At 46.5% G+C, this 27,071-nt stretch overlaps 2 protein-coding genes across 3 annotated transcripts; both read left to right on the top strand.

Annotated features, from left to right (window-relative positions):
* On the top strand, nucleotides 1-6,328 carry FANCG (FA complementation group G). Of its 2 annotated transcripts, XM_039218612.1 has the most exons (14): nucleotides 1-984; nucleotides 1,196-1,286; nucleotides 1,676-1,807; nucleotides 2,043-2,245; nucleotides 2,757-2,892; nucleotides 3,057-3,187; nucleotides 3,288-3,434; nucleotides 3,543-3,694; nucleotides 4,080-4,146; nucleotides 4,408-4,697; nucleotides 4,850-4,896; nucleotides 5,086-5,241; nucleotides 5,686-5,809; nucleotides 5,963-6,328. In XM_039218612.1, exons 1-14 carry the CDS (start codon nucleotides 784-786, stop codon nucleotides 6,069-6,071), a joined length of 1,986 nt encoding a protein of 661 aa, XP_039074543.1. In that variant the 5' UTR covers nucleotides 1-783; the 3' UTR covers nucleotides 6,072-6,328. The 2 variants fall into 2 exon arrangements, with proteins under 2 accessions (XP_039074543.1, XP_039074544.1); XM_039218613.1 differs by lacking the exon at nucleotides 1,676-1,807.
* Nucleotides 6,329-7,661: 1,333 nt separating this feature from the next.
* LOC120221298 (valosin containing protein) lies at nucleotides 7,662-23,024 on the top strand. Its single transcript, XM_039218611.1, has 17 exons — nucleotides 7,662-7,949; nucleotides 11,459-11,570; nucleotides 11,759-11,931; nucleotides 13,895-14,037; nucleotides 14,848-14,978; nucleotides 15,496-15,627; nucleotides 16,665-16,767; nucleotides 17,440-17,573; nucleotides 17,651-17,786; nucleotides 18,358-18,470; nucleotides 18,879-19,043; nucleotides 19,143-19,265; nucleotides 19,538-19,750; nucleotides 19,940-20,248; nucleotides 20,481-20,636; nucleotides 22,047-22,201; nucleotides 22,355-23,024. Exons 1-17 carry the CDS (start codon nucleotides 7,933-7,935, stop codon nucleotides 22,458-22,460), a joined length of 2,421 nt encoding a protein of 806 aa, XP_039074542.1. The 5' UTR covers nucleotides 7,662-7,932; the 3' UTR covers nucleotides 22,461-23,024.
* Nucleotides 23,025-27,071: the final 4,047 nt, after the last annotated feature.

Here is a 27,071-nt window from a genome sequence, read left to right as displayed (position 1 = left end):
TTTAATGTTAATGAAGTTCTACTTATCCATGTTGAGTTGATTTTATCTATGGTAAGGGTTACAGTTTTGTTTTGTTTTGATATAAGGATATCCAAGTGTCCCGAGTCCATTTGTTGAAAGGATTCGGAGGTACCTTTCAGCAGTGCGGATTGCTCAAGCCCAGGGTCACCGGGGTCAGCAATCAGACTGCACGAGGTTGAGCAGAACGTGGTAGCGTGTTAGTGGAAGGAAGGGCTGGTTACCAAAAGCCTTGGTCTCCTTTCAGTTGCTTTTGGAGATGGCTTTGTGCTCCGTCTGGGCTTTTTGTGGCGGCTTTCGGCTGTACTACGCTTCCCAGCATGCACTGCTTCGGCCTCCCTTCTGCGGGGCGGGCGCAAAGCCAGACAGACCTGGGAGTTTGGCTGCTAGGGAAAGGCTAACCCACGGGTTTTGGTACCGAGATAGATTTCTCTGGGTTTTGGCCTGAGCGAGGGACTGGCCAGCAGAACCTTAAGAAGTACTACTTCCCCTCTCAGATACACCCAATCTTCTGACCCGCCTTAGCCTTTCTCTTGGGTCGGGCCCGGACTCGTTTCTTCCTCAAGTTTCCCGCGGGGACTAACCCTTGAAGACGACCAACCGCAGCCGAGAGTTTTGACCGCCGGGCCAACCAGAAACTAGGGGGAAGAGGCGGGGTGGTAGCCGGCACAGCGTCGGGCAGAGAGTTTTTCCTTTTCCATTTTTCCCGTAAGGGGCGAGTCGCCCCTCCTGGGGCCCTAAGGGGAGCAACGGAGTCACGAGGGGATGCAGAAGCGCACAGACCCTACCCTGCTCCGGTGGGGACCTCGCCGAAGCCGGCCTTACCCTTCAGCAGGCCCCCCCAGGGGTCCGGGCCCGACCTCGGCAACCTCGTCGCATCAGACCCCTCTGAGCTGCTTAGGACCACACGCCAGCTGCCTAGACCTGTGGAGGGAAAAGAATGACCAGCTAGTTCGACAGGCCAAGGTAACGTGGTTGCTGGGACTCTCGTTTTGCAGCCCCAAAACATCAGAAGGAGGGTTTCCCGTGGACTTACTGCAGCTGACGGGGAGGTATAGAGTTTGACCTTCTCCCAGGAGAGGAGCCAGAAATGACTGGAAAAGACAACCCTTGCTACTGTTGAAACGGGAGAAATAAGGATTGATCCTCAGTGATACTCCCCATTCCACATTCGTAGGTGGCTCAGGACTCGCGTCAGTTTCTGAGGCGACAGCAGTTGGCTCAAGATGCGCTGGAAGGATTCAGGGGACTCCTCCATAGCCTGCAGGGTAAGCAGGATCCTCCTCAGGACGGTCAGTTATCCTCCTCTACAGCCAGAGACCAGTTCGGCGTTTCTGGGATTGAGAAAATTACTCAGGGGGGCAGGGGATCCTGTTTAAGGAACAGACAAGACTGAAGTGGAATTCTTTTTGGTACAGGTGAATCTCTGAGCCCTGCCATGCCCCCTCCCTCACTCCCCCCATTCCCACCAGCATTTGAAGAAATGGTCTCCAGAATGGTCCAATCTGAAGAACTTTCTGCCCTTTCCCAACTCTGTACAAAGGGTGATTCTTTATTGAGTCCATTTTGGTTGGGATGATGTGATCTTTGGGTTTGGATCTTATCTGGGGAATCTGATGGGAGAGTGGTCAGTGAGATCAGGATGGGTTTGCTCCAGGTCTCCCTGCAGCTGTTCCTGTTCTCCCCTTGGAATTGACTGTAACCTGCAATTTCATTACTGTGAAGGCAAGTCTGGCCCAGGGTTTCACTGAAGACCAAGCACAGGATATCCAACAGGGCCTGAAGAGAGGTGAGGGCTAGAGATTGCTTTCCATGTCCCTGCCAGCCTGTTAGGGTTTAAGTCCCTGCAAAGGGAATGAGAGGAGCAATAAAATCTGTCACCACCAGGGAGAGAGATGCCCTTTTTTATCCTCCAGGTGCTCCTTAGACCAGGAGCACCTTTGTGACCTCTGGGCTCCTGAAGAAAAAGAAAATCAGAGATCAAGTCCCAACCTCAGCTGTATGTGTGTGTGTGTCTTCTACAGTGCTGGAGACCCAGGAGCAGCTTGGGCCCAGACTGGAATGTGGGTTCAGGGGGCTGTGGGACTCTGTTCTTCATTATTCCTCCGTTCTGCGGGAGCTACTTCCTGCCCTTCACCACCTGGCTGGCCTGCAGGCTGCCCTCTGGCTAAGCACTGACTGTCTTGGGGACCTGACCTTGCTGCTGCAGACCTTGAATGGTAATCAGGTAATGTGGGAAGTAACCTGGATCTAAGGGCCTATTTCCTTCTTTCACCCCTCTCAGCTGCAGTAGCATCATTTTGTCCTGGGAAGGTTGCTAGGTTGGTGGTCAGAAGACCGGGGTTCTCACCGGGACTCTTGGTGACCTTGTTTTGCTTGGTCCCTCATTGGGGGGATTCTCTTTAGTGGTTTTTTAAAATAGCTTAATGACCTTGGATGGGGTTAGGGCTTTTATGACCTTGCTGAAGTCATCACCCAGCCCCAGTCTTCTCATCAATAACCCAAACATGGTCCTTGTCCCATGTCCTCATGGGCTTATACTGATTGAGACGGTGCACTAGAGTAGATCATCTTTGCCCCAAGTTTTTCTTTCTCCCTTTATCTTTACTATCTCTCTCTTAGAGTTGAGGGAACAGGAGTCAGGAGGACCCTTGATTTCAAGGTCCAGCCAGGATAGACTGAGATAGGAGAAGAGGTGGTTATAGGCTTGGAACTTCTCATCACCCTTCTTTCCTCAGAGTGAGGCCTCTGAGGATCTGCTGCACCTTCTGAAAACTTGGAGTCCCCCAGCTGAGGAGTCAGATGCTCCATTGACTCTGCAGGATGCCAGGGGCTTAAGGGATGTCCTTCTTACAGCTTCTGCCTATCGCCAAGGTCAGGTAGCAATCTGACTCATCTCTTCCTCCCCACTCCCTGTCTTGAGGGGTCCTTTGGCTCATGCCTTCTCTGTCATGTCCCATTTAGTTCTGTGCTCTTGTTCCCTATCATGCCCCCTGCCCTGATAGGCTTCTTTAAGTTAATACCCTGATTGCCCTCAGGCCTCCAGGAGTTGATCACAGGAAACCTGCCCATGGCATTGAGCAGCCTGCAAGAAGCAGCCTCAGGTCTGTGCCGAAAGCCTGTGTTGGTCCAGGTGTACACGGCCCTGGGGACCTGTCTCCGCAAAATGGTAAAGACAATCTTAGGGTCGGTTGGGGAAACCATGGGTGTTATGGATAGCTTTCTGCTTTGTGAGGATAGCTAAAGCTTGTGTCCTCTCACCCCTCTAGGGCAATCCACAAAGAGCCCTGTTGTACTTGGTTGCAGCCCTGAAAGGGGGATCACCCTGGGGTCCTCCGCTTCTGGAGGCCTCCAGGCTATATCGGCAACTGGGGAACACAGCAGCAGAGCTGGAGAGTCTGGAGCTGTTGGTTGATGTAAGGAACTGAAGATGTGGGGATGGCTGAGCTGCTTGTATTAGGGAGACTAATCAAGTTGTAAATAAGGAAATATGGCTCCCACTTTTTTCTTTGTGTCCCTTTTAGGCCTTGAGTATCACTCACAGTTCTGAAGCCCCCCATCTTCTAATTGAAGTAGAGTTACTACTCCCCCAACCTGACCCAGCCTTACCCCTTCACTGTGGCACACAGAGCCAGGCCAAGTACCTACTAGCAAGCCGATGCCTACAGATAGGAAGGTGAGGTTCCAGTGCCTTGATCATCTGAGTTCTTCCCATTTCTGATACCTTCCCTGGGATGTGACTCTGTTTCTGTTCTTTCGGGTCAGCAGTATGGACAAGTCAGTGGTAGAACATAGGTTCCCACTCTTCAGCCTCTTGCCTTGCTGCTGGACCTGAACTTAGGACTCTTTACCCAGAACTAACTTCCTATATCTTAAAACTCTGAAATCTCCTCCCAGACCCATTCTGTAAGAAGGGAAGATCCATAGTGAGCTAGGATTAGAGTCCCAAGACCCCACTCTTCCCACTCCCCAGGGTCCTTGAGCATCCTTTTGTTAGCTATGAGCCTTTGGAGGGCCCTGCTAAGGCCCTAAGGTGAAGTTCATGGGCTATGACTTCTTAGGGCAGAAGACGCTGCAGAGCATTACTTGGACTTGCTGGCTCTGTTGCTGGATGACTCTGAGCCAAAGGTGGGTATGTCTTCAAGATTCTCTACAATGGGGTGGGAGGGTTGGAGCCTGACTTTGGAGTAGAGCAGGGCTACTATTTTCTCTTTTTTCTTCTGCTCTTCTGTCTGTCCAAGCTGGAAGGCCAAACTAGGAAGGTTCTCAGAGCAAGGGGTCCAGGGTAGCAAGCAATGGGTGGTCTCTGTGTGGTACCAGAGTCTGGTGAAGAGGTTGGGGATGGTGGCTAATGTCTCTTCAAGACACCGCATCCTCCTCCCACCCCAGTTCTCCCCACCCCCCTCCCCCCCAGGTCCCTGCATGCCTGAGGTGTTCTTGGAGGCGGCAGCAGCACTGATCCAGGCAGGCCAAGCACAAGATGCCTTGACCGTATGTGAGGAGCTGCTCAGCCGCACGTCATCGCTGCTTCCCAAGATGCCCCCGCTGTGGGAAGATGCCAGAAAAGGAACCAAGGAATCACCGCACTGTCCATCCTGGGTCTCTGCCACCTACATGCTTCAGGGTCAAGCCTGGGTGCAGCTGGGGGCCCAAAAAGAAGCAATTAGTGAATTTAGCCGGTGAGCCCAGGAAGCCACCCAGGATCCTAGGGGAAGTGTGGAGGGATAATTTGCTGATTGGGACCCGAGTTGGTAAGCTCCATACTTAACCTACTCATCCCAGAGTTATTGAGGTTGACTCCTCTTCCTACGTGTTCTTTGTCCCGCTTCAGGTGCCTTGAGCTGCTCTTCCGAGCCACACCTAAGGACAAAGAACAAGGTGATCTAGACTCTCGGTTTTCCTCTTTCCTCCTGGAAGTAGGGGTGGTGAATGTGTTGCCCCTCTGCGTCCTAGCCCATTATGAGGTTTAAAAGAAAGGGACTGCAGACACAAGAAGAGAAAGAGGAGTACTCGGGGTTTTGGTGACTGTGTAGCAGGGACACTCTTGACTTTGTGGGTGGTCCCCAGGTCCTGCTTCCAACTGTGAGCAGGGTTGTATGTCAGATGTGGCACTACAACACCTTCGGGTAGCTGCCCTGATAAGTCGTGGACTGCAGTGGGTGGCCAGTGGCCAAGATACTAAAGCCCTACAGGACTTTCTCCTCAGTGTGCAGATGTGCCCAGGTATGTATATTTGCGTGACATCGGTTATGCCCAAATGCACAAGGACAGCAAGGCCCATGGGGGACGTACTTGGGGATTAGTGGAAGAGTGATGTTCCCAGATAGAAGGGAATGAATGAGATTATACTATATAGACCTAGGGATATAGCAGGTTTGAGAACATGTGCAAGTGTGTATGAAGGCCTCTCAGGTGTTCCTCAATCTTCCCAATGTCCTCAGACACAAAAACCAGAACCAGTATGTTAGGGGGTAGCAGGGTCAGTTGAGCCCTTTGTCCTGGGCAGCTGTGCTCAGAGATAGGAATGGTTGGGAATGAACTACTACTGGTTCCATGGGTGAATGTAGACAAGAGTTTCTTGCTTTAGACTTCAGTTTCTCCTTTTATAAAATGATGCTTAAGGATGTGTCAAATTCTAAGACTCCCTACTCTGGGGTGGGGCTACAGGTCATCGAGATGCTTCCTTCCACCTGCTTCAGACTCTAAGGAGGATGGATCGGAGGGATGAGGCTATTGCTCTCTGGTGGAGGCTGGAGGCCCAAGATAAGTTGCCACAGGAGAATGCTGCATGGTGAGGCTGAAGCCTGTGGGCGTGGGGCCCAGGGCATTTGGCATTCTGGAGTACCTGAATCTATGGAGGGTGGTGATGAATGGAAGGGAGGGAATGGCTGCCCAATTTTCTGCCTATCCTTCACCCTTAGACATCATTCTTTTTGCTCTCCAGGTCTCTCCCCCTGTACCTAGAAACCTGTTTGAGCTGGATTCGTTCCCCTGACCATGAAACCCTTCTTGAGGAGTTTCAGACATCTCTGCTGGAACCTTGTGACCCATAGCTGCCATGTTTTAAGAAGTCTGAACTGGGGCCCCTGGGGCCCCTTTCTCCGGGGGAGGGGGGGGCTTTCTGCTTTACCATTTTTGGGGAATGTGGATGAAACTAATCTACCTATATAAGTCTGGTACTTAAGAGGTTGGGAGTAGTCCCGCCAAATTTGGCCTAGTTACTGCCATTCTGGTTCGAGAGGGAGGGGTATGACAGCCTTTTTCCTTTTCTCCTTTTCTTGTGTTGAGTAAAATCTCATATTTATCTCTTGTTTGCCTACTACCTATACTTGAGTAGGAAGGCTCTGAGCTATCATTCAGTTGAGTGCTGGTTGTTTAAGATGCTCTCTCCCAACATCATCTACCTTATGAGATTGAGTTCTGGGTGGAAGAAAGGGCTACAGGAATCCTTGTGGTGGCTTTGGTTCTTTCTGTTGCCTAAAAGCCACGGAGTCCCAAAGCCTAGGATCCTGTGCGAGGTGACAGAATTTCAGCTGGGTCTGGAAGGTGGTCTGGGTGGGCCTCTCAGGACAAGGGCAGGTATTTGATTCTTAAGAGGAAGGACAAGCATACCTCTGAGTCTCTGAGTGACTCCTCCAATCCCACATTCTAGAAATTCTGACAGTCATCTCAGGCAACTGTGTCTGTGGATATGGGATGGAGGATTAGTTAAGTCAGCATATTAACAAAGCTGTTTATTTTATTATTTTTTAAAAGTAGTCTCCACACCCAACCTGGGGCTCAAACTCACCACCTGGAGATCAAGAGTCCCGTGCTCTACCAACTGATCCGGCCAGGTGCACATCCCTGCGCCCCCACCCCCTTTTTCCCCTAAAGCTGCTTATCGAATTTAGTCAGGTCTAGCTTGCATTTGGGGCCCAAGAACTTCAAGTCTCATAATGCAGTTTTCTTGCTGCTTTGGGTTCTGTTGAATCTACTGTGTTCTGTGACTCTGGACTTGAGTGCCCTACCTCCTCTAGCCATTAATATTAATACTCAGTGGTAAGAGGAAGCATATACCTCTAAGCCTGAAGAACTATAAAGCCTATAGGATTGGGGTTACCAGAGGGTGCCACGGCAATACGGTGCAGTGGATTAAGAGTTGGGTGCTATTCAGAGGGTTCAGAATAGGGGTGGCTGGAGTCAGCATTTTGAAGGAGTAAGGAGTGGGGTTAGGGTGGATCCTTAGATTTTGGAAGAAGATGGGTGTGTAGGTTATCACTGCAAATAGGACTAGACTAAAACAAGGGTTCAATCCATTGTGCCAGGTTCTTCAGCAGGGTAAGATCAGGAGCCAATGAACTGGAGCCAAGTGGGAGAGTCCGCCTCCCAGGGATTAAAGGCTCTTTCTCCGGTATATCTGGCCCCATACTTTACGTTGATTGGTCGCGAGTCTCAATCCGTCGAGGAAGCGTACCTCTGCGGCCAATTGACGTGGCGTTACTAGGCGTGTTGCATCCCTGAGGCGGGAGCCAGGCCGCAGGCGAATTTCCTGATTGGCTCTTGTCCGCGGGTTGCTGGGGAGAGGCGCGGAGAGGCGGGCGGGAGTCCCCAGAACAGACGCTGATTGGCTGAGGTGAGAGCACCTCTCCTTCCGATGATTCGGCTCTTCTCGGCTCAGTCTCAGCGCAGCGTCTGCAGCCGTCGTTTGAGTCGTCGCTACCGCTGCCCCCTCGCGGATCAGTAGCCAGTGTACCGTCCGCCCACCGCCCCTGTGCCGCTAGGAGGAAGCGAGAAGGAGGCCGCCTGCGGGTTTGTCGCCGCTGCTCGCCCCCCGCCTGGGAGAGCCGAGCCCCGGCCCAGTCTGTCGCCTGCCACCCTTCGTAGCCGTTACCCTCGGGCCGCCACAGCCGCCGGCTGGAAGAGGCGCGCGCCATGGCCTCTGGAGCTGAGTGAGTGTGTGCGCGCGCCCGCCCGCTCGCTGCGGGTGCGCGCACCTGGGGACTCGCAGTGCTGGGTAGGCCCAGCCCGGCCTGGCCGTGGGCGCGTCTAAGAGGTGGAGACTGGGAAGGAAGGAGAGGAAAGAGGCGAATGAGGGGCCGCGGTCCGGGCTGGGCCTCGCAGCGCAGCCGCGCGCCCCCTAGGCCGGGCTTGTGTGGGGCCTGGGTCGGGGCCTGGGCCAGATCGTGCTGTGTCATGCAGGCCTGGCCGGCCAGACTGGCTCCCTGGGAACAACTCTCCCGTTTTTGTGAGGTCTACGGGCCCACATTGCCGGCGCGGAGCCCCGGGGCCTTGGGGAACCCACCTGCGATCAGGTCTACTATGCGCTGAAAGCGTTTAGTCCCCGGAGAGACCAGGCCCCGCGGGCCTGAAGCCCTAACTGGGCCCGGTGGGCGTGGACTTTGGGCCACGTGAAGGCCTTAGAAGGCCGGAGACTGAGGCGGAGGCTGGAGCCGGGAAGGCTTGGAGAGCTAGGGGAAGCTCACGGCCGCCCTTTTGGAGCCGGGTCGGCCTGGTCCTTGGTTGACATCCTCTCGACCTGAGTAGTGAGAGGATGTTAAGGAGAGGGCGAAACCTACGTTTATGTTTCTGACCTTCGTTCTTTAGGCTTGTTGCTATTCACGTGAGAAAGCTTTAGTCAGTTTTTCTTGATGTTATGAAACGGGAGCCGGGGGAAGGAACTTTTCTCTACTGTTTTGGGCTTTTGCAAAAGTTCCAGTCTCGTTTGGTATTTTACGGGCCTTCCTCGATTTCAGCCTTTATAGTGTGAAGGCTAGAGTTGACCGAACTCTTTGAACACATACTGCTACTTTAACCAAACTGCTGTGTTGAGAAACCTTGGGCCCTCTACCCCTCACTCAGGAAAGCATCAGATAAAACCCGACCACCTCTGCTCGTTAAATTTAGAATCAAAGAGCTTTAGATACTGAAGGGGGAGAAAGAAAAAAAAAAGACAGCCATCCTGTGGAAACTCTTCTATGCAAATCACTTTCCTGACTTGAAGAAAATTTAGTTTTTTGAGGTGTGTTCCTTTTTTTTTCAAGTTTCTAAATCGAGACGCAGTATTACTTTCTAAAAGGATCCCTACTTATTAATACTGATTCTCTTAAGTTAGTTATTTGTTTTCAAGACTAAAAGTAAAAATTCAAAATTCTTGGAACCTGGCATCATAGATGGTTTCTAACCTCTAGGTCATCTTGATGACTCTTACCTGAACTCCCTCCAAGTCCCCTGTTGCCCACTAGAATTCTGGAAGGGGCCTGACTCATGCAGGAGACAATGAGGGATGTCCCCAAAGAGCCTCCAGGTCTGCTATTGGCTCAAGATCAGGCTGAAGATCTCTTTTAGAGGTTACTTCGTTTGATCTCAGTATGTGTGGAAGTAAAGAACTTTAGGGAAGAGCATACTACCCATCTCCATTGCTGGAGTTAGGAATGGTAGGCAGATAGGCAGTTTTCCTAGAATGCAGCTTTTGGGGTAACTATGCTGAGTAGAGACATTTGGCACTTTATTTTTTCTCTAGTCCCAGTCCTATAGATCAGACAGGAGGGTGGTCAGTCCTTGAAAGGTATTTTGATGTGTAGGAGAGAAGGAGAATTGGTGGGTTTAAATTGCCTTCAGCTGCCACATTGACCATGCTTGTTCTCTAGGGTGTTGATAAGCACCCTAGAAGAGTCTGCCTGCTCCGCAGCATTGTGCTCAGAGTGCTACACTTTTATGTTGCAGAGGCAAGGTTAAGCTGAGAAAACACTCCACTCTTGGAAATTAGTTTTTTAAATTTATTTTTAAAGTTTATTTTTGAGAGAGAGACAGAGTATGAGCAGAGGAGGAGCAGAGAAAGAGACACAGAGCTCTCAGTACACTGAGCTGTCAGTACAGAGCCTGACGCCGGGCTCAAACTTCTAAACTGTGAGATTGTGACCTGGGCCGAAGTCTACCGCTTAACCGCCTGAGCCCCCCAGCTGCCCCTCTTGGAAATTAGTTTTAAGGTGATGATTAAAGATACAGCCTATGTGAGAGGATGAGCAGAAAGACTAAAACTTTGTTTAATGAATGGGATTTGTATTTTTGTTGGGTATATCAGGATCAAAAGATGAAAAAGTCCCTAGCTGTTATTCTGGAGCATAGGCATCTGTTTTTCTTTCATTGTAAGTATATATCCAACAGGAATACTATTTTTTGACTGATATATTTTGAGATCATAGGACACTACCCGGCCTCAAATGTATACTTGCTAATTTGTTGAGCGAAGGAATAATTCATGGAAGAGATTACATTTTATTTCTTCACTTTCTCCATTGTCTGGCCTTCCTATATTGGTTAATGTTCAGGTTTTTCTGAGCCTTAGTAAAGGAAATAGCTCTTCAGACAGAGCCCACTGAGGCTAGTTAGTGATGGCTGGAGATGAGCTAGGTAAGAAGTTGGTGACAGATGAATGATCTTCAAGGAAATGATAGAAACTATTTAGACGGTTTAAACTGAGTTTAGACTTGGGCAACCTTAGTTTGGGTAAGGGATTTGGATTTGCTCCTTGTCTCTGCATTTCTTGGTTTTGACTTTTTGAACCAACATTGTGGAATTGTATGTCTTTGCAGAGTTTTGTAAAGCCCCTTTTGAGCTTGAGGTTCTTTTTGAAGGTCCCAGGTCCATCAGTTTAGTTTAGTTTTATCCAAATATCATGGTCTTTATGCTTGGCATTTCTGTGGTATACAGAATGCTCTAACATTCAGTAGGTTTAGCCAGTAAGGATGGTAGCTAATGATTCTGCTTCATTGTCCTCAGGCTTGCTTGATGGGGCCTCCCTGAGCCCTACAAGAAGTTGTCTTGCTCACTTCATTCTCCAAGAAGGTTAGCAAAGAAAGAGCTTATGCTTTGTTCTGCAGTGCAGTCATTATGACCATTAAAACCATGTGCCGGGCATTGTATTGAACATTTTGCATTCATTATTTCACTTAAGACATTAATTTTCTAGGATAGGTACTGTGGTATTTGGTATTCACTCTTCACATGTGAGGACATCAACATCGAGAGAGGTTGAGTAACTTGCCCAAGATCACAATTAAGCAGTGGCAAGGTTGGGATTCAGACCCAGCAGATCTGATAACAGAGATCCTTTTCTTAATTGCTGTTTCATAGTACAACTATTGTCATTTCTCTAATTGTTATTCAACCTCTACTTCTAGTTAGTCTTCTCAAGTCATAGTGTCCTGACTAAGGCAAGATCACTTGGGGCCTTGACAGCTAGGATACCAGTGCTCAGAATACCAGGAGCTGCAGGAATGGGAATTGTGTGTGCTAAATGTTACTCTTCATGACCTTGGCTCAGTATCCTTTATCTGACTTCTCTGGTATAGGACAGTTTCATTTATCCACTATTTCTTCCTTAAGTGTGAGTTTGAAAGACTGGTGGGGCCCTTGGGGCTGGATTATGTATTGGGACTAACTTCATTTTCTCTTCTAGTTCAAAAGGTGATGACTTATCAACAGCCATTCTTAAACAGAAGAACCGTCCCAATCGGTTAATTGTCGATGAAGCCATCAATGAGGACAACAGTGTGGTGTCCTTGTCCCAGGTACGTTGGGTCCAAGGTCCAATCTTTCTTTAATGTACTTAACTGGAGGGCTTGTCCCAGGTTTCTTTCCTCATTTTTTTTTTTGCAGTGACCACAGATAGAGTGGGGTTTACTGGGAATTCCAGCCTCCAGGGCTGCTGCTTACACCATGGCCCAGTGACCCAAAGGCCTTAACCTTCTTTCCTCAGCCCAAGATGGATGAGCTCCAGTTGTTCCGAGGTGACACAGTGTTGCTGAAAGGAAAGAAGAGGCGGGAAGCTGTGTGCATTGTGCTTTCTGATGACACATGTTCCGATGAGAAGATTCGAATGAATAGAGTTGTTCGGAATAACCTTCGTGTACACCTAGGGGATGTCATCAGGTGTGTGTGGGGTTCTTAGCCCCTCAGGGATGGGAAGCCAGAGACAGCCCGAATTATATAAGTCAGGACTCTAACAAAGGCCTTGGCAGCTGCCACTAGCAGAAGCCTCCTAGCCACGGGAGGATAGGGTTGTTTTTAGGTTTTGATTCTGCCTCCTTGGGACTTCAAACTTTACCTCTGCATTACCTTGGTATTTCTGTGATTTTCATGATGCCTTTACTTATTTATTTATTTATTTATTTAGCCAGAGGTATATCTTGGTTTAGGATGCCATTTGAGGGTATTTGTATACCAAATGATCTCACTATTGGGTTGGAATAATGGCTTGTGTTGGGGCTGGAGTGAGGTGGGAGTGTGGGCATAGAAGGTGGACTCCAAGTAGGTTTTTTTTTTTTGTTTTTTTTAAATGTTTTAGAGAGAGAGAGAGGTGCGCACGTGCACAGACACACAAGAAAGGGCATGTGTGTACACAAGCAGGGGAAGGGCAGAAAGAGAGGGAGAGAGAGAATCTTGAGCAGGCAGCGCAGAGCCCAACATGGGGGCTTGAAATCACAAAGCATGAGATCGTGACCTGAGCCAAAATCAAGAGTTGGATACTTAACTGACTTAGCCACCCAGGTGCCCTTCTAAGTAAGCTTTATTTTTTTTTTTTAATTTTTAAAATTTTTATTTATTTATTTATTTATTATTATTTTTTAATATTTTTATTTATTTCTAGAAGAGAGAGAGAGAGACAGCGTGAGCAGGGGAGGGTCAGAGAGAGAGGGAGTCACAGACTGAAACAGGCTCCAGGCTCTGAGACGGCAGTCAGCACAGAGCCCGACGCGGGGCTCGAACCCACGAACCGTGAGATCATGACCCAAGCGAAAGTCGGACACTTAACCGACTAAGCCACCCAGGCGCCCCTATTTATTTATTTTTTTAATGTTTATTATTTTTGAGAGACAGAGAGAGATAGAGCATGAGCAGAGAAGGGGCAGAGAGAGAGGGAGACACAGAATCCAAAGCAGCCTCCAGGCTCTGAGCTGTCAGCACACAGCCCTATGTGGGGCTCGGACCCACGGACCACGAGATCATGACATGAGCCAAAGTTGGAGGCTTAACTGAGCCACCCAGGCACCCATAAATAGTCTTTATTTTTAAGGATCCAATTTAATCTAGGAGACAGGCATAGTTTGAGCCAGATACTGAATAACTTCAATCGGAGTGAAGTCCAAAAGGACTTAACTTTAGGCAAGAGGCTTCCCTAACTTGGAGTCATCACTGGCCACTGCTATCCAACCACCTGTCACCTGGCCAGGAACATCTCAGATTTCCATTTTTCATGGATTCTATGTTTCATGTAGTCTTCTTCGTGGAGGTGCTTAGTCACTTTCTCAAGATGCTCTGACTGCTTGGTTGAGGTGATTCTTTTCTATTCTATTTCTCTGATCTGACACTTGTCTGACTCAGGCCTCCCTTTATAATAGTGGGTTACTGATGTTAGCAAAGGGTCATCTTTGGGTACCTCTCACTGAAGACCCTCCCTCCTCTTTCCTCATTTTGGGGGGTTTAGATGCATGGATCTTCCTTTTGGCTCACTGATTGGGAGTGAGCAGCCCCAGTAGCTTATGTTTTTTTGTTTTGTTTTGTTTTTATTTAAGTAATCTCTATACCCAACATAGGACTCAAACTCACAACCCCAGAGTCACATGCTCTACCAGCTGAGCCAGCCAGGCACCCTTCCTGGTAGCCTCTTCTAATGACTCCAGCTGCTACCCCTCCTGAGTATGATTTGTCTTAGTTCTGCTTGGCTGCTCCTTTGTCCTCACTCCCACAGTACCTTCCTGCCTCTCTTCAGCTAAAGCCATCCCTGCCTTTTCTCTTTCGCTCGCCATCAGCTCTCTGTGCCAGGCCCTTTCGGATGCCCAGTGCTTGGGGCTATAGTGTGGTTGGTAACATGGAGTCTGCTTGTCATCCTCAGCATCCAGCCGTGCCCTGATGTGAAGTACGGCAAACGTATCCATGTGCTACCCATTGATGACACGGTAGAAGGCATCACTGGCAATCTCTTCGAGGTATACCTTAAGCCATACTTCCTGGAAGCTTATCGACCCATCCGGAAAGGTGAGAGATAATTCTAGGGACTGAGCTTAAGCATGGTTATTTGTAGGGGTACCTTGGAATGTCTTTATCCCATTCTCATATTTGTGCTTACACACACATTCTACACATATGTGCATGTGTACTCTCTCCTTCCCACTTCCTCCCTCCCGTTTCCCCATTTCTCTACTACCAGTCCCTGCTCCAGTAGAGTAAGTTATCTTAAATTTTTTTTTAACGGTTATTTATTTTTGAAAGAGAGAGAGCGTGAGTGGAGGAGGTACAGAGAAAGGGAGACACAGACTCTGAAGCATGCTCCAAGCTCTGCGCTGTTAGCACAGAGCCCGACACAGGGCTCAAACCCATGAATTGCAAGATTGTGACCTGAGCTGAAGTCAGATGCTTAACTGACTGAGCCACCCAGGTGTCCCTCTTCTTTTTTTTTTGTCTCTAAAGGAGGACTTGGGCCCTTTTCACTGTGTCAAGTCTAAAGTGTATTTTAATATTTAGCACTGCCTGACCATTGATGGTTGTTGAGAAAGCTTGGGTTATCTATAGCCCAGAAGTCATAGACTTTATGGGCTTCTGGATAAAGACCAAAACCTGATGTGCCAGAATCCCATAAGGTTTTGCTCAGTGCCCTCTTAAATGGCAGAGGGACTCTTCACAGTTCAGCTTTCTCCTCATGCCTCTCCTCTTGCTTAATAATATAGAGGTAGGAAGAGAAAAATGGCAGAGTCTAGTGAATGTGGCATTTTAGACCCCAGGTTCTGATGAGGAATTCCTCACTTGGTTTGGTATTTGACATCTCTGTACTGTACTGATTGCTCATAGGAGACATTTTCCTTGTCCGGGGTGGAATGCGTGCTGTAGAGTTCAAAGTAGTGGAGACAGATCCCAGCCCTTACTGCATTGTTGCTCCAGACACAGTGATCCACTGTGAAGGGGAGCCTATCAAACGAGAGGTGAGTTCTCTCTTTCATGCCAGTACCCAGTTTCATGATTATGAAGTGGCGCAGTCATGAGTTAACTACTAAAACTGTGTACTGTTTGGAACTAAGCTTCTTTCCAGAGATGGGAAATCTCACTTCTAGACCTACATGTTTCTTAGAAGTATGTGATAACCAGTGGTTTTTAAAATCTGGATTGATCTCAGACGATCTAAGTAGTTGGAATAATTTTTGTAGAAGTGGTATTGATGATGGCATTCAGACCTTTGCCTGTTTCCCAGAGTTTCCAGCTTTAGGTATTAGGGGAGCCCTTCCCAGTAATACTAAGGACAGTGTGAAAGGGAAAAGCTATGCTAGAAATCTTTGCTTTGGGATTTTTAGAGTGATTATTTGAGGCAGGATCCCCTTAGAGGGGAGTCTTCTTGTAGAACAGATTTCTCTATACCAGATTGTAAAAGGATTTAGAGAAACTCAACTTTTCTGATATTTAATATTCCTGTTTTCTTTTTTCCTTTGTCTCCTCTACATTCAGGATGAGGAAGAGTCCTTGAATGAAGTAGGCTATGATGACATTGGTGGCTGCAGGAAACAGCTAGCTCAGATAAAGGAGATGGTGGAGCTACCCCTGAGACATCCTGCCCTTTTTAAGGCAATTGGTGTTAAGGTGAGCATCTTGGGCCCAGTGGGAAATAATCTAGGCTGGTGATTAATGAAGGCACAGTATCTAATCCCAGAACCTTTTTTCATATGTATTTTTGCACTATTGCCTTGGAATTAGAGAGGCAGTAATATATTCTTTGTGTGAAGAGACTATAAATTTATTAAGCTACTAGTGGTCTAGAATAGACCAGGTCAATTAAGTTCTTTGTTGCATATCTTTTTTTTTCCTCTCATAACCCTTTAAAAATGGAAAAACCATTTTTATGTCATGGACTCTATAAAAACAGATCTTCATAGTTTGCCAACCTGTCTGTAACAGTGCCATCCAAAAGAATTAGAAGTTTAAGGAAATTTGCAGTTTGAAGGGTCTCGAGTCCAGCATTTGAGAACTGCAGATCTCAATGTAACTTCTTAACCATTTCCATATCCTGGAGCATACTGAAGGTGGAATTTTCCCTTTCTCTATTATGTACCATACAAATAATTTTATCTTCTATGTGGGCATTTCCCATGTGCAGCCTGTGGATGAGGCCACAGAACAGACAGCTTCAAAGAGGAAAACTTGGGGTTGGTGGTAAGGAAAAGCATTCCAATGTGATCATAAATCCTGGAGGGTTGTGATTATTAGAGTGAGTGAGTCTCTGGCAATACTCTTTCTTAGATGGCTAAGCTAGTCCTGGTCCTTGTCTGTCCAAAGTCAAGCTCTTTTGGCCTAATGGCCTCTTGATGTTTCCTAGTCCCAGGATTTTCAGACTTAGCCACACTAGAATTTCTTAGGGTTTCTCTGCTCTTAGTCTCTTATGTAGCTTGTAATCATAAGTGTCAGCTTTCTAAGCATATTTTCTCTAATAAGAGGAGTGAATATGGTCTGCAGTAAACTGTCTTCCAGCAGCTAATGCTAAGGACTCCTTACTGATGTCAGGGTTAAGCTCTGATTCTCACCCTCTTTAGATAGAGCCATAGTCAAATCATTTTAGAGTGGGTGGGGTTGGGAGAAGGTGGGAGTCTGAACCTAACCATTCCCTCTGTACTGGTTCTCAGCCTCCTCGGGGAATCCTGCTCTATGGACCTCCCGGAACTGGGAAGACCCTAATTGCCAGAGCTGTGGCAAATGAGACTGGAGCCTTCTTCTTCTTGATCAATGGTAGGAGACTTGGTTCACCTTGTGTTTGGCTGGACCTTATTCTGAGCTGAGCACAATCATCAGTCTCATGAGCTGAAAATTCATGGACACGTATATTTGCACACATACCCTCATGTATATTTCATCACCTTTCTTCTGCCGGGGCACATTATAGACAGATAAGCAATAAGGGGAAGGTATTGTACTCTGGTGCCCCCTGCTTTATCTACCCCTCCTCCCCCCTTTAGGAAAGATTGTAGTAAGGCTGAAGATACTTAGGGGGAGCAAGTTAGAATAAGAACTTAAAATTTTTGTTTGCTAATTTATTTGAGAAGGTTTAGGGGAGTATTGGCTGAGATCAACTGGCTCTTTGAGAACGATAGAGTCCAACTGGTATGTTGCTGCTTCTTCTCTGGCCAGAGGTCCGAGAGCATGTGCTGTCATTTTGACACTTAGAGCTTGACTGTGAGATAGTCCTGAGCTTGGATGATAGTCTGAGTACTTGGCTTCTCTCTAGCCTAATCTGATGGCTACTCTGGGATAGTGCCTGGTAGACTTTATGAGAAAGTAGACAGAAGTTAGCACATTTTTGTACAGCATTTGTCTCTGGGCTGGGCATATAAGGGATATGATTTCTTTTGGGATTGAGGAAAGATATAGATTTGTCATTGTTTCTATTCCATATCCTTTCAGGTCCTGAGATCATGAGCAAGTTGGCTGGTGAGTCTGAGAGCAACCTTCGTAAAGCCTTTGAGGAGGCTGAGAAGAATGCTCCTGCCATCATCTTCATTGATGAGCTAGATGCCATCGCTCCTAAAAGAGAGAAAGTAGGAACCTACCCAAGGGGATAATGGGGGTTGAAAGGTCCTCACTTCACTTCTGACCAGACATCCTGTCCTAACAGACCCATGGGGAGGTGGAGCGGCGTATCGTATCACAGTTGTTGACTCTCATGGATGGTCTAAAGCAGAGAGCACATGTAATCGTCATGGCAGCAACCAACAGACCCAATAGCATTGACCCAGCCCTTCGACGATTTGGTAAGGACCCCAAATTTCTTTCAACCCTGTTCTGAGAGATTATAGCTCTACTGACCTTAATCTTTTTGATTCCGTGTCTGTCCTTCTTCTAAGTCATCTAATCCAGAGGATTCCTTTTTTTTTTTTTTTTAGTGTTTATTTATTTATTTTACTTCTGATAGAGCATGAGCAGGGGAGGGCAGAGAGAAGGAGACAGAGGATCCAAAGTGGGCTCTGCACTGACACACTTTGAGCCCGATGTGGGCTCAAACTCACGATCCGTGAGATCATGACCTGAGCCAAAGTTGGACACTGAACTGACTGAGCCACCCAGGTGCCCCAAATCCTGAGGATTTCTTAAAGCTCCTTGGAATGATAGGGCCCAGGGGTCCTTTCCCTTACCCCATGTCCTATCTAGGGTGACCAACCATCCTGGTTTGCCTGAAACTGAGGGGTTTCCCAGGACATGGAACTTTCAGTGCTAACACCAGGACAGTCCTGGGCAGACTAGGATGGTGGTCACCTTAGACCTGTCCCTTTCTCCCTCTGGACGAAAAATGAGCCCTGTCTGTGTTCATACACTGTCCTGCAGGTCGCTTTGACAGGGAGGTAGATATTGGAATCCCTGATGCTACAGGACGCTTGGAAATTCTTCAGATCCATACCAAGAACATGAAATTGGCAGACGATGTGGACCTGGAACAGGTGCAGTGACAATGAGGGCTGGCCCAGAGTTAGGATATCTGTTTCTAGGCAGTTGAAGGGAACTGGCTAGGGACACAAGCTCAAGATGTAAAGAGACTGATTTTGATTCCTGGGTGGGGGGAAGGGAAGTGATTTGAGATTGAATCCAGGAAACTGGAGTTGGTGTGTTCTCGGTTGACACCACATTAGAGTAAACCAGAACTTTGGGGTCAGCTTTATTTCTAGGCCCCAAGTCCAGGCTTGACTACTTAAAACCCAGCCAGCAAAAGAATTGCTAGTATGTGTTCAGGGAAATGGGAGGACCCAAAGATAGGAGTCAGGGGAAGAGGCCAGGATTTTGTTGTCTCTGAGCCTCCAAAGTAGTTAGGTCTTTAGACACAGAGTAGTGAGTAGCTCTTCTCTCTGCAGGTAGCCAATGAGACTCATGGGCATGTGGGCGCTGACTTAGCAGCCCTGTGCTCTGAGGCTGCTCTTCAGGCTATCCGCAAGAAGATGGACCTCATTGACCTAGAGGATGAGACCATTGATGCTGAAGTCATGAACTCTCTGGCAGTTACTATGGATGACTTCCGGGTAAGGCCTGCACCCCTATCTCAGGTACACAAACCTGCACATTTTGACCTCTCCCCTGGCAAGTCTTATCCCCAGTTTTGTTTTTTTTCTTCTTTTTAGTGGGCCCTGAGCCAGAGCAACCCATCAGCACTGCGGGAAACTGTGGTGGAGGTACCACAGGTAACCTGGGAGGATATCGGGGGCCTGGAGGATGTCAAACGTGAGCTTCAGGAGCTGGTCCAGGTAGGGTAACTTGGTCCAGGGTAAGTTACTGCTTCAGAACATTGTAATTGAGTTTAGATGGTCTTAGGGTGTTGGTAGTTATTACAGGAATTCTGAGAACATAATTCATGAACCTGTTTTTTCTCATTTTGGAGACACTAAGGAGCCTGCTCCTAGAGAACCTGATCTTATACCATGGTGTGGTTGGGAGGGATACTACTATTCATTAGGTTTGTTTCAAACTGGGGTAGGGGCTGTGGAGTATCCTGAACCCTCTTTCCTTTTCTTCTTAGTATCCTGTGGAACACCCAGACAAATTCCTCAAATTTGGCATGACACCCTCTAAGGGAGTACTCTTCTATGGACCTCCTGGCTGTGGGAAAACCTTGCTGGCCAAAGCCATTGCTAATGAGTGCCAGGCCAACTTCATCTCTATCAAGGGTCCTGAGCTGCTCACCATGTGGTTTGGGGAGTCTGAAGCCAACGTCAGAGAAATCTTTGACAAGGTGAGTTACAAGCAACTGATTTATCTGTTAACTTGCTTGGCAGCAAGGTAGCTATTTCTTTGGGAGAATTGAAGTAATCTTGTTCTGGAAGCTCAGCTGGGGCAGTAAAGGTCACTTTAGTTTCTTTTCCTTCTCAGGTCTGAGAGACCCAATTGTGCTAATGCTTGAGTCCATTTGTCTCTCCCATAGGCTCGCCAAGCTGCCCCCTGTGTACTATTCTTTGATGAGCTGGATTCAATTGCCAAGGCCCGTGGTGGTAACATTGGAGATGGTGGTGGAGCTGCAGACCGAGTCATCAACCAGATCCTGACAGAAATGGATGGCATGTCTACAAAAAAGAATGTGTTTATTATTGGCGCTACCAATAGGCCTGATATCATTGATCCTGCTATCCTGAGACCTGGCCGTCTTGATCAGCTCATCTATATCCCACTTCCTGATGAGAAGTCCCGTGTTGCCATCCTCAAGGCCAACCTGCGCAAGTCCCCAGTTGCCAAGGCAGGTGCAAGGCTGTTGGTGATGTGGACTTCTATGAGTGCTCAGCCTAGTATGCAGTTTTGTTCCTGGAAAAGATTCCATTGGGGATTTCTGGGGTTAGCGTTGTAAAGGGAGGATGGAAGATTTGACGAAAGATGGGACAAACTAAAATTAGGAGTGCTTGGGTGGCTCAGAGATCAATGTATTACAGGGGAGGTGAGGCTAAATGCTAAGGTAGTTCTATTTCTTTTAGGATGTAGATTTGGAGTTCCTGGCCAAGATGACTAATGGCTTCTCTGGAGCTGACCTGACAGAGATATGCCAACGAGCTTGCAAGCTGGCCATCCGTGAATCCATCGAGAGTGAGATTAGGCGAGAACGGGAGAGGCAGACCAATCCATCTGCCATGGTGAGTCTGCAACTTTTTCCCATATGTGCCTGTCATCAAAGAGAATGAATACTGAGGGTTAATCTCTTCAGTCTGAAATTATAAAGGCTGAAAAGAGATAAGTAGTCTATATATATTCACTTTGAAGTAAGCTCTATGAAGGAAATCAAAACATGATTGTGCAGGTAAACAAATAGAGCAGGGTTTAGAACCTGGGATCCATAGACCTGTCCTTCTTTGGTGATCCATGGATCTCCTAAAATTAAATGCAGAATTTGGGGTGTGTGTGTGTGTGTGTGTGTGTGTGTGTGTGTGTGAGTGTGTGTATGTAAGCTTTATAAAGTAAGGAATCTATATTATCCTGCATATTTCCCACTGTACCTTGGCACCATGATAGAAACTTAATGAATGAATGAATAAATACAGGAATGAAAGGCTTCTTTACCTTTTGTAGGGGTTCTGAGATATCCCGTTTTCTTCCCATAAAAGGTTAGAATGTATTGATATGGTTAATGCTATGGCACACTCTCATAAATCACAGCAATTGGAGTGGCTCCTCAGTGAAAGATAGGGTTTGAGCCAGGTTATGAAGGGAGGGTGTAAAGGCTAAGGAAATAAGTAGCCCAAATAACTGGCTCAAGAAATGGGATTGCAGGAATTGGGGAAAACCAGGGTAGATTTAAGAGGAGCTATGTTACTGGAAGTAAGGCCACTAGGTAAGGCGTAACCTGGGTATGGTAAGCACTTTTTTACGTTTTTAAAATTTACTTTTTTCTTGTTGTTAGAAATTGCTTATTTTTAAGAGTTTATTTATTTTGAGAGAGAGGGTGAGTGCACAAGTGGGGGAAGGGGAATCCCAGGCAGGCTCCGTGCTGCCAGTGTAAAGCCCACCGTGGAGCTCGAGCTCATGAACTGTGAGATCATGACCTGAGCTGAAATCAAGAGTCAGATGCTTAACCAACTGAGCCAGCCAGGTGCTCCTGTTTATTTTTGAAATTTGGGTTTATTGAGATGTAATTCACACATAGTAAAATTTACCCTTTTAACATATGTTGTGTCTGTGCATCTTAACAGATGTATTTTTAAGTTCTATAACTGCTACCACAGTTAGGTTAAATTTCTGTCATCCCAGAAATTTCCTCCTGTCACTTTTTAGTCACTTCTTTTTTCTAGCCTGAGCCCCTGGCAACCTCTCATGTGGTTTTTGTCCATACAGTTTTGCCTTTTCCAGAATGCATTGACAGGTTTTTAAACAGGGCACTGATGCAATTTTATGAAGATTGGCCTTACAACTTACTCAGGTTGGATTAGAGAGACCGGGGACCAATAAACTGCTACAGTAATGGGGGGGTGCGGGGGGGGGTGAGGAAGGCCAGGGAAGGAATCCAGGCCAGACTTTAGCTCGGTGGTCTGTGTTTACCAACCCTACAGGAGGTAGAAGAAGACGATCCAGTGCCTGAGATCCGCCGAGATCACTTTGAAGAAGCCATGCGCTTCGCCCGCCGTTCTGTCAGTGACAATGACATCCGGAAGTATGAGATGTTTGCTCAGACCCTTCAGCAGAGCCGGGGCTTTGGCAGCTTCAGGTAATTATGTTGCAGTGGGCAGTACTTAAGTTGTCTTAGGAAACTGTTCAACCAAGGTTGTGGGAGTCCTAAGGAGGCTAGAGGGTTAATTGTGAAAATTCTGTACAGGTCCTGTCCTAACCCTCTTTTTTGGCTCTGCTCTTGTGCATACAGATTCCCATCAGGAAACCAGGGTGGAGCTGGCCCCAGTCAGGGCAGTGGAGGCGGCACAGGTGGCAGTGTGTACACGGAAGACAATGATGATGACCTGTATGGCTAAGTGGTGGTGGCCAGCATGCAGCGAGCTGGCCTGGCTGGACCTTGTTCCCTGAGGGTGGGGGCGCTCGCCCAGGAGGGACCAGGGGTGTGCCCATGGCCTGCTCCATTCCTCAGTCTGAACAGTTCAGCTACAGTCAGACTCTGGACAGGGGGTTTCTGTTGCAAAAAAATACAAAACAAAAGTGATAAAATAAAAGTGATTTTCATTTGGGAGGTGGAGAGTGAATTACCAACAGGGAATTGGGCCTTGGGCCTACGCCATTTCTGTTGTAGTTTGGGGCAGTGCAGGAGACCTGTGTGGGTGTGAACCAAGGCACCACAGCCGCTCCCCACAGTAAAGCATCTGCACTTCACTCAGATGCTACACAAGCCGTCCCTTCTTCCCTCTACCCAACCTGGGCAGGAGGATGAAGGGCCACAGTTGCTGGGTGTTTATATAGAGAGTAGGTTGATTTTATTTTACATGCTTTTGAGTTAATGTTGGAAAACTAATCACAAGCAGTTTCTAAACCAAAAATGACATGTTGTAAAAGGACAATAAACGTTGGGTCAAAATGGAGCCTGAGTCCTGGCCCCTGTGCCTGCTTCTTTTCCTGGGAAGGGCCTTGGGCTACCCCTTACTATCAAGGCACTCTACAAATGTGAAATCCTGAAAGTAAGATTGCACCCTCTTCCCCTTCTGAAAACAGTGGTATGAACTGCTGCCTTGTCCCATGTATGCATTATCACTGTATAGGGGACAGCAGTGGAGGGGGGTGCAGCCTGAAGGAGCTCTTGTTGTGGAGAATATGGCATTCTCCACCTGTGTTTGATGTGGATGGTAAGGCTAAGCCTGCGGAGCTCTCTTTTCCTGACCAAGGACTGAATTGGGATGCCCTCCCCAAATCTTAAGGTTGCAGAAAGAATTTCTGTCTGCGGTGGATGTTCTTTTGGGCATCTGAAAATCCTAAAAGCTCATGCTCTGGTTGAGGATCACGTACAATTATGTCCACTTTATGTAATTTGTGTTATAAAAAATAGTTTTTTTCTAATATAAAATTCTAGTATTGGATATGTTTTTTTCTAACCTTAACATCCTCTGCTGCTCATAGTTTTTCAGATGATTGCTTGCATAGTTTTGTCCACTGCCAGGTATAGAATATCCTTTTTGTACAACAGGTACCAGCATAATCACTTAGTGCTTTTGGGATCAATACTGTGATACTGTAATGCCTTACCCAGAGAGGAGTATGGTGCAGAGAAAATAATCCTGAGTCAAAATTTTATTGATCATTCTAGTACTTAACACCAGTGTCAGGTATGGGTTAGATAATCTACAAGGACACGAAATCATTATATTGGCTGATGAAATGGGCCATTTTGAATTCATATGCTGTGAAATAGAGATTTTTGCACATTGGAGATTTGGGTTGACTTTCCCTTGTTTTCCATGACACTTTCTCTACCACATTCCATCTTTGGTCCTCTTCTGGTTTTCCCACCATTTAGGTGTCCTGATGGCCAGCCTTCAGTCCTGTTTCCACTTTGAACATTGTCATTCTGTCTCATCCATGTGGCTTATCCCTGTGGGATGGCAACCTAACCTCATTGTGGGTCAAAGACAAGATCTTTTGGGGGAGAGACATTTGGTTGGTACCTCTGCATCAAGTTGTAGGAACAGAATAGAAGGCAAGTGCTATTACCCCTTCAAAATATGAGAGATACTGGTTGATATGTGAGAAATTTGTGTTGAAATGATTGGTTTGCTTTTACATGTCACACAAAGCATGTCTATTGAAGACAGAGCTCTGTAGACTCTTTAGGAAAAACCAAGAGCAGACTTGAAGTGAGAGGCCTAGTTTTAATTCTGGCACTTGTGTTTATAGCTGTGTAGCTTTGAACAAGGCACTTAGTTCTTATGGAGCCTCTGATAAAGTGATGAACAGTGCTTTGTAAACTGTAGAAAGCAGTGTGGGACACTGTCAACTTAACACCTGCAGATGCCTGTGTGCTTAAACCAAGAGGCAGGTCATATAGGCAGTCCATCTTTTCCCTTGCAGTGTTCCTAGAAAGAAATTGATTTTGTAACTTTACTGTAGCTAGTAATTTCTTCCATAGGACAGATGCTACAATTTGAAGGTGGATTTCTTTTTTTTAACGTTTGTTTATTTTGAGACAGTGCGAGTTGAGAGAAGTTGGAGGTGGTGGAGGGAGACAGAGAAGCCCAACCAGGCTCCACACCATCAGCACAGCCTGATACGGGGCTTGATCCCAAGAACTATGAGATCATGACCTGAGCTGAAATCAGGAGTTGGACACTTAAGTGACTGGGCCAGCCAGGCACCCCTTGAAGGTGGATTTCTAACAAAGAATATGGCATGAAACATTATAGAGTAACAACAGTATATCACAGAGGTAAAAGCAAAGATGGAATTATAAATCTGACATCTTCAGATACATTTGGATCCAAGATACTGATGTACAAGTTGCTCTGAGAGGCTACAGTCATGCAGTGCCCATGGGGAACACAGGCCTGCCAATCATTAATTAGACTGAACTGAGTTATTATTGTCCAGCCATATAACCTACTGAAGGCTTAATTAAAAAGACTTACATAGCACTTGGATTTTTCATAGAACTACCCAGATATGTATAGACTCATGAAATGTCCCTGTGTCAAGTAGAAATTTAGAATTGCATTGTCTTTGGGGCGATGGCTGGCTCAGTTGGTGGAGCATGCAGCTCTTGGTCTCAGGGTTGTGAGTTTGAGGCCTACGTTGGGTGTGGAGCCTACTTAAAAACTTTTTAAAAAATTGCATTGTTGAGACTATTTTGGGGGGATGGTGAGATAGGTAGGAAGAAAATACCTTCAGTTCCACTCCTGGCCAGCAGGTGGTGAGTTTTAGACTTAGACTCTGTAGACAGGTTTGGGCTAAATAAAGCTTTGGAACAAAAAAGAGTGACAGGAAGCAGAAGGACAGCATGTACCTTCTGTTTTTCTCAACTAAATATATACAGTAGAGGGAATATTGTAGACTGGAAAGAGCACTAGATTGGGAATGTGGATTTGATCTCCTAGAACCTTACCTTTTTTTTTTTTTTTTTTTGAGGGGCTTGAGTGCCATACTATCAGGGAATTGGTGTGGTCAACAAAGTACAAATTATGGGCCTGCAAGGAATTTGAAACCATACCGAGGCAGGAGAATCAGAAGGCTCTGGAGGTTAGTCTGAGCTGGGCATTAAAGGAAGGTGGGAGACTTGATATGGAGAAGTAGGGGAGAGCAGTGTGAACAAAAAGTACAGAGCATGCATAAGAAGCATCAGGTTGACTAGCAAGAGAGTGTATTTGGAGAGGTCAGCCACCTCATGAAGAATCTTAAATTCCAGGAGTGAAGTTTATTTTTTTTTAAAGATTTCAATTTTGAGGCAACTGGGTTGCTCAGTCCATTGAGTGTCTGACTCTTGGTTTCAGCTCAGGTCATGATCTCACACTTTTCAAGACTGAACCCCGTGTGAGGCTTGTCAGCTCAGAGCCTGCTTCCTCTCTCTGCACTTCCCCTGCTCATGCACATGTTTTCTCAAAATAAATAAACTTAAAAAAAATTTTAAGTAATCTCTACACTGATTGTGAGGCTTAAAGTTACAACCCCAAGATCAAGAGTCACATGCTCCACTGACTGAGCCAGTCAGGCACCTTAAGTGAAGTTTATTAATTTTTTTTGGTGTTTATTTATTTTTATTTTTTTAATGTTTTTTGTTTATTTTTGAGAGACAGAGACAGCACAAGCAGGGAGGGTCAGAGAGAGAGGGAGACAGAATCTAAAGACAGGCTCCAGGCTCTGAGCTGTCAGCACAGATCCCGATGTGGGGCTTGAACCCACAAACTGTGAGATCATGACCTGAGTTGAAATCGGACGCCTAACTGACTGAGCCACCTAGGTGCCCCAAGTGAAGTTTATTTTAAAGATGTGGCTTTCTGTGCAGTTTAGGGAAGTGACAAATTTCAGTGCTAGACAGTTCACTTTTTTTTTTTTTTGATTGTGGCAAATAAAAACCCAACACATACCTATCCAACAATTTCCAAGTGTATAGAGTATTGTCAGCCATATGTGCATTGTGGATGGGCAAAATTTTTTTTAAAGTAATCTTCAGCCCAACACGGGGCTCCAGTTTACCACACAGAGATCAAGAGTTGCACCACCCTCCTGACTGAGCCACCTAGGCACCCTGAAAATTCACTTTTTATGGAAGTAGTAATGTGCATTGTAGAAATTAAGAAATATATAAGCAAATTTTTAAAATTAGTATTCCCAGAGATCATGTTAATGACTTTAGTTCGTATCTTTTGGTGCATGTATATACATGGCATTGTTTTTTGTAGGAGAATGATGGATAAGATGGGGTCTTTTTTTTTTAAGATGGATTCTTATAATACTTTCTTTAAAATGTTCATAAAATCACATGCTTCCATGTCATGGAATCATTGAATTATATTTCAAGAAAGCATTTAGTAATTATACCATGACAGAACAAACAAATTTATTTAACAAATGGAATCTCAGATACTATATTCTAAAATAAATCTACTTCATCTGTTTCTTTAATACCTAGTCTTCACTGTTAACAGTTTCAA

This window comes from Hyaena hyaena, unplaced genomic scaffold (genome assembly GCF_003009895.1).
Source record: "Hyaena hyaena isolate Hyena2069 unplaced genomic scaffold, ASM300989v1 scaffold_769, whole genome shotgun sequence".
Lineage (NCBI taxonomy): Eukaryota > Metazoa > Chordata > Mammalia > Carnivora > Hyaenidae > Hyaena > Hyaena hyaena.
The sequence above is the reverse complement of the archived record's forward strand: the minus strand, read 5'-3'. Positions and strand labels throughout refer to the sequence as shown.

Bases quoted from the DNA above. Each gene is read 5' to 3' on its own strand.
- FANCG (XM_039218612.1), top strand. From the start codon at position 784: ATGCAGAAGCGCACAGACCCTACCCTGCTCCGGTGGGGACCTCGCCGA. The intron at 985-1,195 runs GTAACGTGGTTG...CCACATTCGTAG, and splicing joins AGCTAGTTCGACAGGCCAAG to GTGGCTCAGGACTCGCGTCA. The intron at 3,435-3,542 runs GTAAGGAACTGA...TGTCCCTTTTAG, and splicing joins GTCTGGAGCTGTTGGTTGAT to GCCTTGAGTATCACTCACAG.
- LOC120221298 (XM_039218611.1), top strand. The intron at 14,979-15,495 runs GTGAGTTCTCTC...CTCTACATTCAG, and splicing joins GGGAGCCTATCAAACGAGAG to GATGAGGAAGAGTCCTTGAA. The intron at 22,202-22,354 runs GTAATTATGTTG...TTGTGCATACAG, and splicing joins CGGGGCTTTGGCAGCTTCAG to ATTCCCATCAGGAAACCAGG.